This window comes from Falco rusticolus, chromosome 13 (genome assembly GCF_015220075.1).
Source record: "Falco rusticolus isolate bFalRus1 chromosome 13, bFalRus1.pri, whole genome shotgun sequence".
NCBI classification, from domain to species: Eukaryota; Metazoa; Chordata; class Aves; order Falconiformes; family Falconidae; genus Falco; species Falco rusticolus.
In genome coordinates this window covers 657551-671923 of record NC_051199.1, presented here as the reverse complement: position 1 = coordinate 671923, position 14373 = coordinate 657551, and the positions used below count along the sequence as shown (strand labels likewise).

At 62.3% G+C, this 14373-nt stretch overlaps 1 protein-coding gene across 1 annotated transcript; it reads left to right on the top strand.

Annotated features, from left to right (window-relative positions):
- Positions 1 to 1740: 1740 nt before the first annotated feature.
- VAV1 (vav guanine nucleotide exchange factor 1) lies at positions 1741 to 13602 on the top strand. Its single transcript, XM_037407454.1, has 27 exons — positions 1741 to 2030; positions 2951 to 3067; positions 3152 to 3210; positions 3501 to 3566; positions 3692 to 3800; positions 3886 to 3975; positions 4805 to 4873; positions 5355 to 5461; positions 5752 to 5848; positions 6062 to 6157; positions 6287 to 6355; positions 6907 to 6993; positions 7327 to 7412; positions 7771 to 7903; positions 8182 to 8291; positions 8403 to 8504; positions 9158 to 9255; positions 10183 to 10205; positions 10326 to 10371; positions 10471 to 10607; positions 11027 to 11092; positions 11269 to 11300; positions 12008 to 12124; positions 12225 to 12312; positions 12432 to 12546; positions 13164 to 13312; positions 13390 to 13602. Exons 1-27 carry the CDS (start codon positions 1827 to 1829, stop codon positions 13441 to 13443), a joined length of 2526 nt encoding a protein of 841 aa, XP_037263351.1. The 5' UTR covers positions 1741 to 1826; the 3' UTR covers positions 13444 to 13602.
- Positions 13603 to 14373: the final 771 nt, after the last annotated feature.

The window sequence follows — 14373 nt, the reverse complement described above, 5'->3', positions numbered from 1 at the left end:
GGGTGTGTCTGCCCGGGCCCCCAGGTCAACCTGTGGCCAAGAGACTCTGGGACCCACTTTGAGGGGTGTGTGGGGGTCCCAGATCCCTTGGGTCCACCTGGGTGGGGGCTGGGAACCCCTGGGTCCACCCACGCAGGGTGGGGGAGGGGCTGCCCTGACGCCCAGGTCCTTCCTCATTTCGGGGAAGGCAGCTGGCGGGGGGCCACCGGGGGTTGCGACACCGGAGAAGGGACACCAAAGGGGGGGACGCGACAGGGAACGGGGGGACACCAGGGGACACCCATCATCCTCCTGGGTTGTGGGGTAGGGGTGGGCAGGACCCAGGTGCCTGGGGGTCGTCCCCCCCCCCCCGACTGTGACACCTCAGACCCCCCATGGACCCTTGGCAGGACCTGGACACTGTAGGTCCCTCAGGGGATGGGTGACCATGGCTGGACACCTGGCCCCCCCACGGGACTCTCGGTGTGGGTGCAGACCCCAGTCCCACCATGAGACCCTCGGTGGGGGTGCAGACCCTGGACACCTAGGTCCCCCCATGAGACCCTCGGTGTGGATGCAGACCCCAGTCTCCCCCAGGACCCTCGTTGTGGGCGCAGACCCCAAACACCTGGTCCCGCCATGGTTCCCACACGCCGGGGTCCCCCCATGGGCCCCCCATTCCCACCCCCACCACAGACCACGACCGCAGGGCCCCCCCGGGGGTGGCAGTTCCTCGGCGGCCGCAGGCGCCGGGGTGGGAAGGACCCCGGCATCCGGGTGCTGCGCTGACGCTCCCGGTACTCCCCGCGGCACCCCAGGGCGCAGGCGCGACACCCGTGGCTTCCGGCACCCCCACGAACCCCCAGGCCCGGCTGGGCCCCGCCGCCACTGCTGCCCACACCGGGGGGCCCCGAGGCCACCAGACCCTCCCCAGGGGTGGGTGCGCCGGAGGAAGGAGCCCATCGGCACTCCAGGTGCGCCAGAAAGGAGGCCAGCGCCACCGGGCCCCATCGCCACCGACTCCTCCTCAACCATTGTGGTTCCTGGGGGTCTGGACCCACCCCCCCTGCCCTTGCTGTAGGAGCCTCCACAGAAGCAGTCAAAGACTCTTCTCCATCAGATCCTTAACCTGAAGTCATCCCACCAAGGCTTCATCTCCATCAGCTCCTTACCAGGCGTGTTCCCATCAAGGCCTGACCTCTGTCAGAACCTCACCAGAGGTGGTTGCACTGCAGGACCTCATCTTCTGCTCCTCATCCACAGCAGTGGTCCCACCAAGACCCATCTCCATTGTCTGTTCTGCAGAAGACATCCCACCAGGACCTCACCTCCATCAGCTCCTCCACAGAAGTGGTTGCACTGCAAGATCTCATCTGCTGCTGCTGCTTCTCTCCAGGAGTGGTCCCACCAGGACATCATCTCCACCAGAACCTCATCTCCACCAGCTTCCCCCCGGGAGTGGTCCCACCAGAACCTCATCTCCACCAGCTCCTCCCCAGGAGTGATCTCACCAGAACCTCATCTCCACCAGAACCTCAACTCCACCAGCTCCTCCCCGGGAGCAGTCCCACCCGAACCTCATCTCCACCTGAACCTCATCTCCACCTGAACCTCATCTCCAGGCGTGGCCCCACCAGAACCTCATCTCCACTAGCTCCTCCCCAGCGCTGGTTGCTCCTCAGGACCTCAACAGCTGCTCCCCCCTGACACTATCCCCCCCAGGACCACCTCCCCTGGCTGCTCCCCAGACGCGGTCCCCCCAGGACCCACCTCCCCTGACTCCCCCCTAGAGCCCACCCCACCAGGAGGTCCCAGCAGGACCCCCGTGCCGCCGTGCCCCCCGCACCATGGAGGCGTGGCGGCAGTGTGCCCGCTGGCTGGTGGCGGCACGGGTGCTCCCCGCAGGGCACCGGGCCAGCAGCCCCGGGGGGCAGGTGTGGGACCTGGCGCAGGCGCTGCGGGACGGGGTGCTGCTCTGCCACCTCCTCAACGCCCTCCTGCCCCGTGCCGTGCCCCCCCGCGACATCTGTCCCCGGCCCCAGATGTCACAGGTGCGACGGGGGGCAAACACCCACCAGGGGGGTGGGGATGGGGGTAACTGGAGGGGGGATTGCCCCAAGAAGGGGTACGGGGGTGCTGGTTCCATCACAGTGACAATGACAGTGAGAGGGGTGGTGTGAATGACGGTGATGGCCATGGGGTGGTGGCAACAGTGGTGGGGACGATGGTGGTGATGGTGACAGCGCGGCTGGTGATGATGGTGGTGATGCTGGTGCCAGTGGGGATGACGATGATGGTGACAAGAGGGTTGGTGGTGACGTTGATGGTGACAATGACGGATGGTGAGGATGGGGATAATGGGGATGTTGGTGACAGTGACGATGATGGGGGTGACAGCAATGGTGGTGGTGGTGATGACGATGATGTTGGTGATGATGGGGGTGACCATAACAGTGTCAATGAGCATGATGTTGGGGGTGACAGTGACGATGATGGGGGTGACAATGACCATGGCCACAATGATGGTGCTGATGATGGTAGTGGTGACAGCGAGGATGACAGTGACAATGGTGGTGTTGGTGACAGTGACAATCACATGATGATTGTGGTGCTGGTGCCAAGGAGGATGACAGTGACAGTGCCAACAGTGGTGATGGTGACAGTCATGGTGGCGATGGTGCCAATGGGTGTGACAGTGAATGTTGGTGATGTGGATGATGGGGTGACAGTGACAATGACAGCACTGGTGACAGAGATGATGGTGGTGGCAATGTCAACAGTGGTGACGATGATGGTGACGAATGGGGGAAGATGATGGGGGTTGATGGTGCTGCTGGGGATGACAGTGGTGGTAACAGTGATGGTGACAGTGATGATAGGGGCGACAGTGGCGATAGCACTGACAATGGGGGGGGTGCTGGTGGGGTGGCACGGTGCTGGTGCTGGTGACAGTGACACGATGCCACCACAGTTCCTGTGCCTGAGGAACATCCGCACCTTCCTGACCGCCTGCGCCGACAAGTTCGGGCTCCCAAAGCACCGGCTCTTCGGCGCCTTCGACCTCTTCGACGTCCAAGATTTCGGCAAGGTGGGACCCGAGGTCAGACCCCAGGGGGGACCTGGGTGTCCCGCTGTCACCCCTCCCTCCCCATTGTCCCCTCTCTGTCCCCAGGTCATCGACACCCTCTCAACGCTCTCCTGGACCCCCATCGCCCAGAGCAAAGGCTTCACGTGAGTGTAGAGGACCAAGGGGTCCTGGTCCCCCTCCCCAAGGGACCCCCGTGTCCAGTCCCTAAGGACCCCAGGTGTCCGGGACCCCCTCCTCAAGGGACACTGGTGTCTGGTCCCCAAGGGACCCAGGTGTCCTAGTCCCCCTCCCTGAGAGACCCCTGTGTCCGGTCCCCAAGGGACCCAGGAGTCCAGGACCCCCTCCCCAAGGGACCCCCGTGTCCAGTCCCTGAGGGACCCAGGTGTCCGGTCCCCAAGGGACCCAGGTCTCTGGGCTGTGTGTCACCCCCCAGGCCCTTCCCTACTGAGGACTGCGTTGGGGACGATGACATTTACAGCGGCCTCTCTGACCTCATCGAGTGAGTGGGGCAGATTGGGGGGTGTTAGGGAGGTACTGGGGGGGGTTAGGGGGGGCACTGGGGGGATGGTGGGGGTACTGGAAGGGTAGGGGGCATTAGGGGGGGACTGAGCTGTCCCCACACAGTGACACAGCAGAGGAGGACGATGACCTTTACGACTGTGTCGAAGCCGAAGGGGATGATGGCGATGACATCTACGAGGACCTGATGCGGGTGGAGCCCCACCCGGCTATGGTGGGTGTCCCCCCTGTCCCCCTGGGACCCCCCCCCAAGATGCCTGGGACCCCCCTGGGACCCCTGGGTGTCACTGTCTCCGCAGAAGGTGGAGGTGGACAGGAGGCTCTGCTGCATCCAGGAGCTGAGGCAGACGGAGGAGAAGTACACCGAGACCCTCGAGTCCATCTGCCAGGTGGGATGGGGACGTGGGGGGACACTGGGGATGTGGGGGACACCGGGGCATGTGGGGGGACATGGGGGGACACTGGGGATGTGGGACAATATGAGGGATGCAGGGGACATGGGGGGCATTGGGGACATGGGGGGGACACTGGGGATGTGGGGGGGACATGGGACAATACGGAGGATGCAGGGGACATGGAGGGGACACTGAGGGTGTGGGACAATATGGGGGATTCAGGGGACATGGGTGACATGGGCGACATGGGGGACACGGGGGACATGGGGGACATAGGGGAATATGGCGGATGTGAGGGGACGTGGGGGGACATGGGGGAAATAAGGGGGGACATTGGGGCCAGGGGGGGACATGTGGAATATTGGGGACATAAGGGGACAGGGGTCATGGGGGACATTGGGGACATGGGGGGACACTGGGGATGTGAGGAACACCGGGGCATGTGGGGGGACACGGGGGGACACCAGGGACATGGGACAATACAGGGGATGCAGGGGACATGGGGGGACATGGGGGACATGGGGGACATTGGTGACGTAGGGGAATATGGCGGATGTGAGGGGACATGGGGGGAAATAAGGGGACATTGAGGGCGGGGGGACACATGGAATATTGGGGACATGGGGGACAGGGGGACATGGGGGACATGGGGGGACACTGGGACATGGGAGATGTGGGGGATTTGGGGACACTGGTGACACAGGTGGAGATGGCGATGCGGGGGACATTGGGGACATGAGGAAGGGACGTGGGGCACCAGGGAGGTTCCCCCAGTGGACTCGGAGCCACCTCCCAGTGCTCCCAGTAACCCCAGTGCCCACAGCACTTCCTGCGGCCGCTGCGGCACTTCCTGCAGCCCCAAGACCTCGAGAGCATCTTCATCAACGTTGAGGTGACCCCAGTAACCCATCCCAGTGCTCCCAGTAACCCATCCCAGTACTCCCAGTAACCCATCCCAGTGCTCCCAGTAACTGAAGCATCCCCCTATAACCCCTACTACTGCTCCCAGTAATGCCCCCTCCCACTACTCCAGTAGCCCCCAGGGCTCCCAATAGCCCCGCTCAGTGCTCCCAGTAACCCCTCCTACTACTCCCAGTCACCTCTTCTAGTGCCCCCAGCAATGCCCATTAAACTGTCCCACTCCTCCCAGTAACCCCTCAGGGCTCCCAGTGCTCCCCACAACCCCTCTCATTGCTCCCAGTAACCCCTCCACTACCCAAAGTAACCCCCAGCGACCCCCCCCACTGCTCCCAGAAATACCCAGTAATCCCTCCCAGTGCTCCCAGTAACCACCAGTAACCCCAGTAGGGGGTCCCAGAGGGGGGGATCCCCTCTTTCAGTGGGTGACACCACCCCCCCCCCTTGCCACACAGGAGCTGCTGCAGCTGCACCGGCTCTTCCTGGGGGAGCTGCGGGGGGCACTGGGGGGGGCTGGGGGGGGGCAGGGTCTGCCCCCCCTCTTCCTCGCATACAAAGAGAGGTGAGGGCCATTGGGGGACCCTGGGGGAAATGGGGGGGGCATTGGGGGTCCTGGGGGGCAATGGGGGGTGTCCTGGAGGGGTTGGGGGGGCATTGGGGGTCCAACTTCAGGTCCGTTTTGGACCCATTCTGGGCCCGATCCTGAGTCCAGCACCAGCTCTGACTTTGGCCCAGTTCGGGTCGGATTACAGCTGCCTTTTGGGTGGCTTTGGGTGGCTTTGGGTGGTTTTGGGTGGCTTTGGGTGGCTTTGGGTGGCTTTGGGTGCACTCAGGTCCTCTCCATCCCTGCAGGTTCCTGCTCTACGGCCGCTACTGCAGCCAGGTGGAAGCAGCCGCCCGGCGCCTGGACCAGCTGGCGACCAACACCGACCTCCGCATGAAGCTGCAGGTGGGCTCGGGTGCCTGGGACCCCCTGACACCCCCCAGGATCACTGGGACCCCCTTAGTCCCCCTGGAACCCTCCCAGACACCCTCCTCCCCAGGACCCCCTGTGTCCTCCCATCCCTCATGACCCTGTGTTCCTCCATGTCCCCATGACCCTCCCAATCTCCATGGCCCCCCATGACCCCCCGTGACCCCCACGACCCCCTGTGACCCCCAGGAGTGCTCCCAACGAGCCAACAATGGGCGCTTCTCCCTTCGGGACCTTCTGATGGTGCCGATGCAGCGGGTGCTTAAGTACCATCTCCTGCTCCAGGTTTGCTCACCAGGGTCCCTGAGGTGGGGGGATGGGGGGGGGGGGGAAGTTTGGGTCCCATCAAGGGGGTACACATGGGGGTCCCAGACACATGGGTCCCTGCTGGGGGGACCAACCTTGACCCCCCAGGAGCTGGTGAAGCTGACCCCAGAGCCAGCTGAGAGGGAGAGGCTGCGGGTGGCCCTGGATGCCATGAGGGTAGGTCCTGGGGGGGTCCTGGGGGGGGTCCTGGGGGTCCTTGGAAGAGTTAGGGGGGCCTGGAGGGCCTAGGGAGGATCCGAGGGGGTCTTGGGAAATTCTGGGGGGGTCTTGGGGGCTCCTAAGGGGCTCATGGAATGTCTTGGAGGGGTTCTAGGAGGGCTTTTGGTGGGATCCTGAGGGATCTTAGGGGTTCTGGGGAGGGGAGAGATTCAGGGGGGTCTTGGGGGGTTCCTGGGGTGCCTGTGGGGTTCCTGAGGGACCCCTGGGGGTCTTGGGGTAGGTCCTGAGGGGTTAAAAGGGGTCACGGGGGTCCCTGGGGAGTCCTGAGGGGCTCCCAGTGGGTTCTAGGGGGTCCTGAGTGATTCTTGGGGGGCCCTGGGAGGTCTGGGGGTGCTGGGGGAAATGTGGGAGCCGGAGGGGGGGATCTGGGGGGTCCTGAGGGGGTCCCTGGGGTTGGAGGGGTATTTGAGGATCAGGGGGGCTGGAGGGTATGAGGGGATCCCCGGGGTACCGTGGGGGTTGGGGGTGTCTGACTGGGGCCCCCCCAGGACCTGGCGCAGTGCGTGAATGAGGTCAAACGGGACAACGAGACCCTGAAGCAGCTCACGAGTGTCCAGCTCTGCCTGCACAACATGGTGGGGACCCCCCCCCACGACCCCCTCCCCACCCTCTCCTGGGACAGCCCCCCCCCAACCATCCTGTGGCACCCCCAAACTGTCCCAGCTCCCCCTGCACCCCCAGACCCTCCCCAATCCTCCCCAGTGTCCAGCTCTGCTTCCATGACATGGTGGGGTCCCTCCGCCCCCCCCCAAACCCCTCCAGCCTCCCTGGGACCACCCCATGTCCCCCCAAATCCCCATATCCTCCATGGCCCCCCCATACGCCCTCAGTTTCCTCGTGTCCCCCCTGTGTCCTTGCCCTCAATGTCCCCCCTGTGTCCCCCGTGTCCCTGCTGATGTCCGGCACAGCCACAGTCCCTGGCGCAGTTCGGACGCCCCAAAATCGATGGAGAGCTGAAGGTCTCCAGCACCGAGCGGCGCTCCAAGGTGGACAGGTGGGACAAGGCGAGGGGCACAACAGGGACACACATGGGGACACACATGGGAACACCCACTGGGACTTGGGGACACCACAAGGACACCATGGGAACATGGGAACCCCACAGGAACCTGGGGACACCACAAGGACACCATGGGGACACACATGGGGACACCAACTGGGACATGGGGACACCACAGGAACCTGGGGACACCATGGAGACACACATGGAAACACTCACGGGGACATGGGAACCCCACAGGAACCTGGGGACACCACAAAGACACCATGGGGACACCCATGGGGACATGGGATCACCACAGGAACACATGGTGGCCTTGGGAACCCCATGTCACCTTCATCATTGTCCCCAGGTACGGCTTCCTCCTGGACAAGGCCTTGATCATCTGCAAGCGCCGTGGGGACTCCTACGAGGCCAAAGACGTCGTGGACCTTCAGAGCTACCAACTGAGGGACAGTGGCCTCAGCCCCCGTGACAGCAAGAAGGTACCCTGGGACCCAGGTGTCCAGGTCCCTGTGGTCCCAAGCATCCAAGCCTGGTGGGATCAAGTGTCCAGGTCTTGGTGGATCTACTGAGGCCTGGTGGACCCATGTCCAGGTCCTTGGTGGACCTATTGAGGCCTGGTGGACCCAAGTGTCCAGGTCCTTGGTGGGACATACTGGAGCCTGGTGGCCCCAGGAAGGAGGTCCTTGGTGGCCCCAGACATCTGGGTGGCAGTGGCCCCAGGTGTTGGGGCACTGCTGAGCCCTGCCCATGCCCACAGTGGACCCACACCTTCCTGCTCATCGACACAGCCGGGCTGCAGGGCTACGAGCTCTTCTTCAAGACCTGTGAGCTGAAGAAGAAGTGGTTGGAGCAGTTCGAGATGGCCCTGTAGGTGTCCCTGCACCCAGGGGTGGGGGACCTGCCCCACTGGGGGCCGGGTGGCCCTGGGTGGGGGGAAAACTGCCTCCACCAGACCCAGGTCTCCCCACCTCTTGCCAGCTCCAACATCTTCCCTGAGCATGCCCTGGCTGACGGGCATGACTTCCAGATGTTCTCCTTTGAGGACACCACGTCCTGCAGGGCCTGCCAGATGTTGCTGAGGTAGGGCTCCAAAATCATGTCCCCCACTCTCCTAGTGAGACAATGGGGGACAGAGCAACATGGGAGGTGGGGTTTTGGGGCTCTGGGAGAAGGGGAGGCCCCAGGTAGGTGTTTGGAGGTGGGGTAAGATCTTGGTGGGTCAAGCCCTTGGGTGAGTTGGGGCCAAGGTGGTTCAAATCTTGGGTGGCTGAAGGTCTGAGATGGTGAAGGATTGGGCGGGTTGAGTCCTGGGTGATCCAAGGCCAACATGGGTCAAGTCTTGGGTGGGTGGAGGCCTGGGTGGGTCAAAAAGCTGGTGGGTCAAGCCCTGAGTGGCCTCGAGGCCAAGGTGGGTCAAGTCTTGGGTAGAGGACCAGATGGGTTAAGAGTTGGGTGGGTCAAGGCCTGGGGGAGTTGAGCCCTGGGGTGGGCCAAGGTCAATTTGGGTCAATCCTTGAGGGGGCTAAACCCAAGGTGGGTTGACCCTGGTGGGGCCAAGGCCAACATGGGCCAAGAACCTGGTGGGCCAAGGACTGGATTGGCCCAAGGCCCACAGGGGGTCTAGGACTGGGTCAGCCCCGGGTGGGCCAAGGTAGGTGGGTGCAGGGGGCCCACAGGTGTCCCCTCGTGCTGACCGTGACTCCATGTCCCCCTGTGTCCTGGTGTTCCCCCAGGGGCACGTTCTACCAGGGGTACCGCTGCAGCCGGTGCCGGGCTCCCGCGCACAAGGAGTGTCTGGGGCGACTGGGGACCTGCGGCAGGGGCGGCGCTGGTGAGAGGCATCATGGGATAGTGGGGGAGTGGGGCATCATGGGATGGGGAGTGGAGCATTTTGGGATACAAGACGGCTGACATGATGCAGGGCATTGTGGGATACAAGACGGCTGATGATGCAGGACATTGTGGGATGCAAGATGGCTGATGTGATGCAGGGCATTGTGGGATACAGGATGGCTGACGCGATGCAGGGCATTGTGGGATGCAAGATGGCTGACACGATGCAGGGCATTGTGGGATACAGGATGGCTGATGCGATGCAGGGCATTGTGGGATACAGGATGGCTGATGTGATGCAGGGCATTGTGGGATACAAGATGGCTGATGATGCAGGACATTGTGGGATACAGGATGGCTGATGTGATGCAGGGCATTGTGGGATACAGGATGGCTGACGCGATGCAGGGCATTGTGGGATGCAAGATGGCTGACGCGATGCAGGGCATTGTGGGATGCAAGACGGCTGACGCGATGCAGGGCATTGTGGGATACAAGACGGCTGATGATGCAGGACATTGTGGGATACAGGATGGCTGATGTGGTGCACGGCATTGTGGGATACAGGATGGCTGATGATGCAGGACATTGTGGGATACAGGATGGCTGATGTGATGCAGGGCATTGTGGGATACAGGATGGCTGACGCGATGCAGGGCATTGTGGGATACAGGATGGCTGACGCGATGCAGGGCATTGTGGGATGCAAGACGGCTGACACGATGCAGGGCATTGTGGGATAGGGCTGGCCTGGGTGGAACAGGGCTTTCAGGGATGGCCCAAGCCCAGGTGGAGTTGGGCATTATGGGATGCCCTAACAATGTCCACCCAACCCCACAGGAGCCTAATTAGCACCTAATCAGTATTAATTAGGGCAGGGGTTAAATACTCCCCAGTAATAAGCGTTTCCTCTTTCACCCCACAGATTCAGGCTCTGGCACGAGGAAGGTAACACCAGAATGTGGAAAATGGGCCGAAATGCCCCAAAACTGGGCGTGGGGAGGCCCCGGGGGGGTCGTGCCCCTTCCCACCCGCCCAGGACTAACGGGGGGTCTCGTTGCTCCCCAGAACAAGTCGCAGCGGCCGAGCCCCGAGAAGAAGCGGGGAGACCTGGGTGAGGACGACGTGGACCCACACGTTGGAGGAGGGTGCCCGTGCCCCAGATGGCTGGGTGGAGACACCCCCCACCACCCATCACGTGTTCTCCTCCCAGGGTTGCCCAAGATGGAGGCCAACCAACCCTACAGCGGCGTCCCACCACCACCGGGGTCCCTGGGTCCTGCCCTACGCCTCAGCCCCGGGGACGTTGTGGAGGTCACCGTGGCCGAGGCTGAGCAGCTCTGGTGGCAGGTGGGGATGGGATCCTCGTGGTCATGCTGGGATGGGACACTGCTATGGGGGCAGACCACCATGGCCACATTGGGATGGACCTCACCATAGGGGGCAGACCATTATGGTCATGCTGGAATAGACCCTCACAATGGGCTGGGACAGACCTCCAGGTCCATGCTGGACCCCCATGGTGGGCTCAGACCACAGCGGCCATGATGGGCTAGACCACGATGAGTTGGGGAGCCATGGTTGGGTTGGACCCCCACCATGGGGCTGGACCCCCATAGCCATCCTAAAACCCCACAATGGAGATGAGCCAGACCCCCATGATGGGACTGGACCCCCGTGGTCAGGCTGGACCCCTGCGGTCCTTCCAGCCTCCTGAGGAGCATGGGGACCCCCGTGGCCCCCCTGGCCCCATGACCCTTCATCCCCAGGGCAGGAACGTGGCCAACGGTGACCTGGGCTGGTTCCCTTGTGCAGCTGTGAGACCTTTCATCTGCGTGAGTATGGGGACCCCAAAGCACCACCAGGAGCCCCCACACCCACCCTGATGTCCCCAAGATGTTTGGAGTCCCCTGGGATTTGCGGGGGTGTCTGTGGGATATGGGGGGGAGGGGGCTCAGAGGAGTCACCTGCTGTCCCCTCCTTGATCCCCAACTCTGCTTCTCTCCCCCAGGTGCCGCTGCCGGATCTCTCAGTCTACCCCTGGTCGGTGTTGAGCCCCCCTGTTGTCCCTAGGACACCCCAAATCCTCCTCTGGGCTCCCATAGCCCCTGAGGATCTCCCCAGTCCTCCCCCAGGGTCACCCTGGAGCCCCCAGGACTTCCTGAATCATTCCCTGGGGTCCACAACCTTCCTGGGGTCACCCCATATCTCCCCTCAGCCTCATCCCATCCTTCCTGTGGTCACTTTACGATGAATCTTCCAGGACCTCCCAGGTCCCTTCCTGGGGGTCCTTCATCCTTCCTGCAGTCACCCCATAGTTCACAGGGCCCCCAAATCCCTCCTGTGGTCCCTCATCCCTCCTGGGTCACTCCAAATCCTTCTCCAGAGGCAGCCCGTAGCCTCCAGGGTCCCCCCAAATCCTTCCCAAACCCTTTATCCTTCTCGAGACTCTCCTCAAATCCTTCCCCAGGGACCCCCAAATCCTTCCTCAGGGTCCCCCATCCCTCCTGGGATCACCCCAGATCCTTCCCGGAGCTCCCCATCCTTCCTGCCCCCCTCCAAATCCTTCCTCAAGGTCACCCCCTTGGCATCAGGGCCCCCAAAATCTTCTTCCAAGCCCTGCTGTGATCACCCCAAATCCTTCCCTGGGTTGACCCATAGCCCTCGCCTCCCCCCCCCTCCCCAAATCCTCTCGATTACCCCGGGGAGGGGCAGGGGATGGCTCAGGACCCCCATCCCACCATCCCCAGGTACGCTGGTCCCATGGAGCGGGGGGAAGCCGAGCAGCTCCTAATGCTCCGCTCTGACGGCGCCTTCTTGGTGCGACAACGGGTGAAGGACGCCGGCGAGTTTGCCATCAGCATCAAGTAGGGACCAGAGACACCTTCAGGGTGGGGGAGGGGACAAGGTGGGGGGGCACCGTTCCTTGGCTGAACCCAAGGGGACCCACCATGTCCCCATGACCAGGTACCACGGGGAGGTGAAGCACATCAAGGTGATGACGGCAGAGGGGCTCTACCGTGTCACCGAGAAGAAGGCGTTCAAGGGGCTGGTGGTGAGCATTGGAACCCCCTTCTCTGCCCTCCCCCCATCCCCGATCCCCATTTTTGGGTCCTCCCCACATTGGAGTTGAGGGCTGGTGGTGACCTCAGGGCTTGACCATGTCATCCACAGGAGCTGGTGGAGTTCTACCAGCGTAGCTCGCTCAAGGATTGCTTCAAAGCCCTTGACACGGCACTGGTGGTGCCCTTCAAGGAGCCAGAGAGCCGGGCCAGTCCCCGGCCACCCGGTAGGACCTGGGAGATGGGATGGAGGTGGGGGGGGATGGACATGGTGAGGTCCTCCTCTTTCGGTCATCGTCGACAGGACAGGCTGAAGGGGACAGTTGAGTCATAGGGATGGGACAAGGACAATGGCCAAGGGATGAGTCAAGGGAATGGTTGAGGCCAAGGGAGAGGAGCAACCATGGGACAGGTTGAGTGGGATAAGCTGAAGGGACAAGGATGAGGGGGCTGGTTGAGTCATGGGGTCAAGTCTTTGGTGATGGCCAAGAGGTGAAATGAGAGATCAGTGATGGGATGAGTCATGGGGTCGAGTCATTGCCGATGGCCAAGAGGTGGGATGAGAGATCGGTGATGGGATGAGTCCCATGGAGTCAAGTTGTTGGTAACAGCCAAGAGGTGGGATGAGAGATCGCTGATGGGATGAGTCAAGGGGGAATGAATGGCCAGGAGGGACAAGCTGGGATGGGTCCAAGGGGGACAACTGGGTTTGGGGACCCGTCAGTGGAGATGGCCAAGGGATGGGTTGAGGCAAGGACCCTGGGACAGTCAAATGGCCACGAGGACCAGATGGAGGGGACTTGGACACGGGGAGTGACCCTTGTCCATGTTGTCCCCTCCCCAGGAGCCGTACGCAGCTTTGGTTCAGCCAAAGCCCGCTATGACTTCTGCGCCCGGGACCGGACGGAGCTGACGCTGCGGGAAGGTGACATCATCCGTGTCCTCAGCAAGAAAGGCCACCCAGGCTGGTGGAAAGGAGAAATCTATGGGCGGGTATGGCCCCTTCCCCACCGCAGTGTCCCCCCAAAAAGCTCCTCATGCCTTCTCCCAGCATCTCCATCTTCCCTCAGGTTGGATGGTTCCCCGCAAACTACGTGGAGGAAGATTACTCAGAATATTGCTGACCATGGACCCCCACCCCATCCCATCCACTACCTTGTGTCCCACCACCCGTGTCCCCCCACCCCAGAGGCAACCGCATCCCTCCCCACCCTTCCCAACACCCCCATATTAATTTAAGTCTCTTCCTGCCTAGGAGGGACAATAAAAGAGGAGAAGGATGAGCTGCAGGGTTGGATTCTGCAGGAAGGGACCCAGGCGTGGGTGGGGGGTGAGGCCACGGGGTTGTTTTTGCCAGGAAGGGACACGGGTATCCAGGCGGGCAATGAGGTCAAGGTTGTGCAGCTGGTTTCTCTGGGAATGGACCCAGGCATCCAGGCAGCGATGACACCACCAGGTCAATGTCTCCAGGAAGGGACCCATACATCTGGGCAGGAGTGACACCATGGGGTCCACGTCTCCAGGAAGGGACCCATATATCCAGGAAGGGACCCATATGTCTGGGCAGGGTTGACACCATGGGTCAATGTCTCCAGGAAGGTCTGGGCAGGGGTGACACCACGGGGTCCACATCTCCCAGAAGGGACCTATATATCCAAGAAGGGACCCATATGTCTGGGCAGGGGTGACACCATGGGGTCCACATCTCCAGGAAGAGACCCACATGTCCAGGAAGGGACCCATACATCTGGGCAGGGTTGACACCGTGGGTCAATGTCTCCAGGAAGGTCTGGGCAGGGGTGACACCACAGGGTCCACGTCTCCAGGAAGGGACCCACATGTCCAGGAAGGGACCCATACATCTGGGCAGGGTTGACACCGTGGGTCAATGTCTCCAGGAAGGTCTGGGCAGGGGTGACACCACAGGGTCCACGTCTCCAGGAAGGGACCCATACATCTGGGCAGGTGTGACACCATGGGGTCCATGTCTCCAAGACTCAGATAGCCAGAGAGGGGAGATGGACAAGGTCATGGTGTCACCTTCACTAGGAATG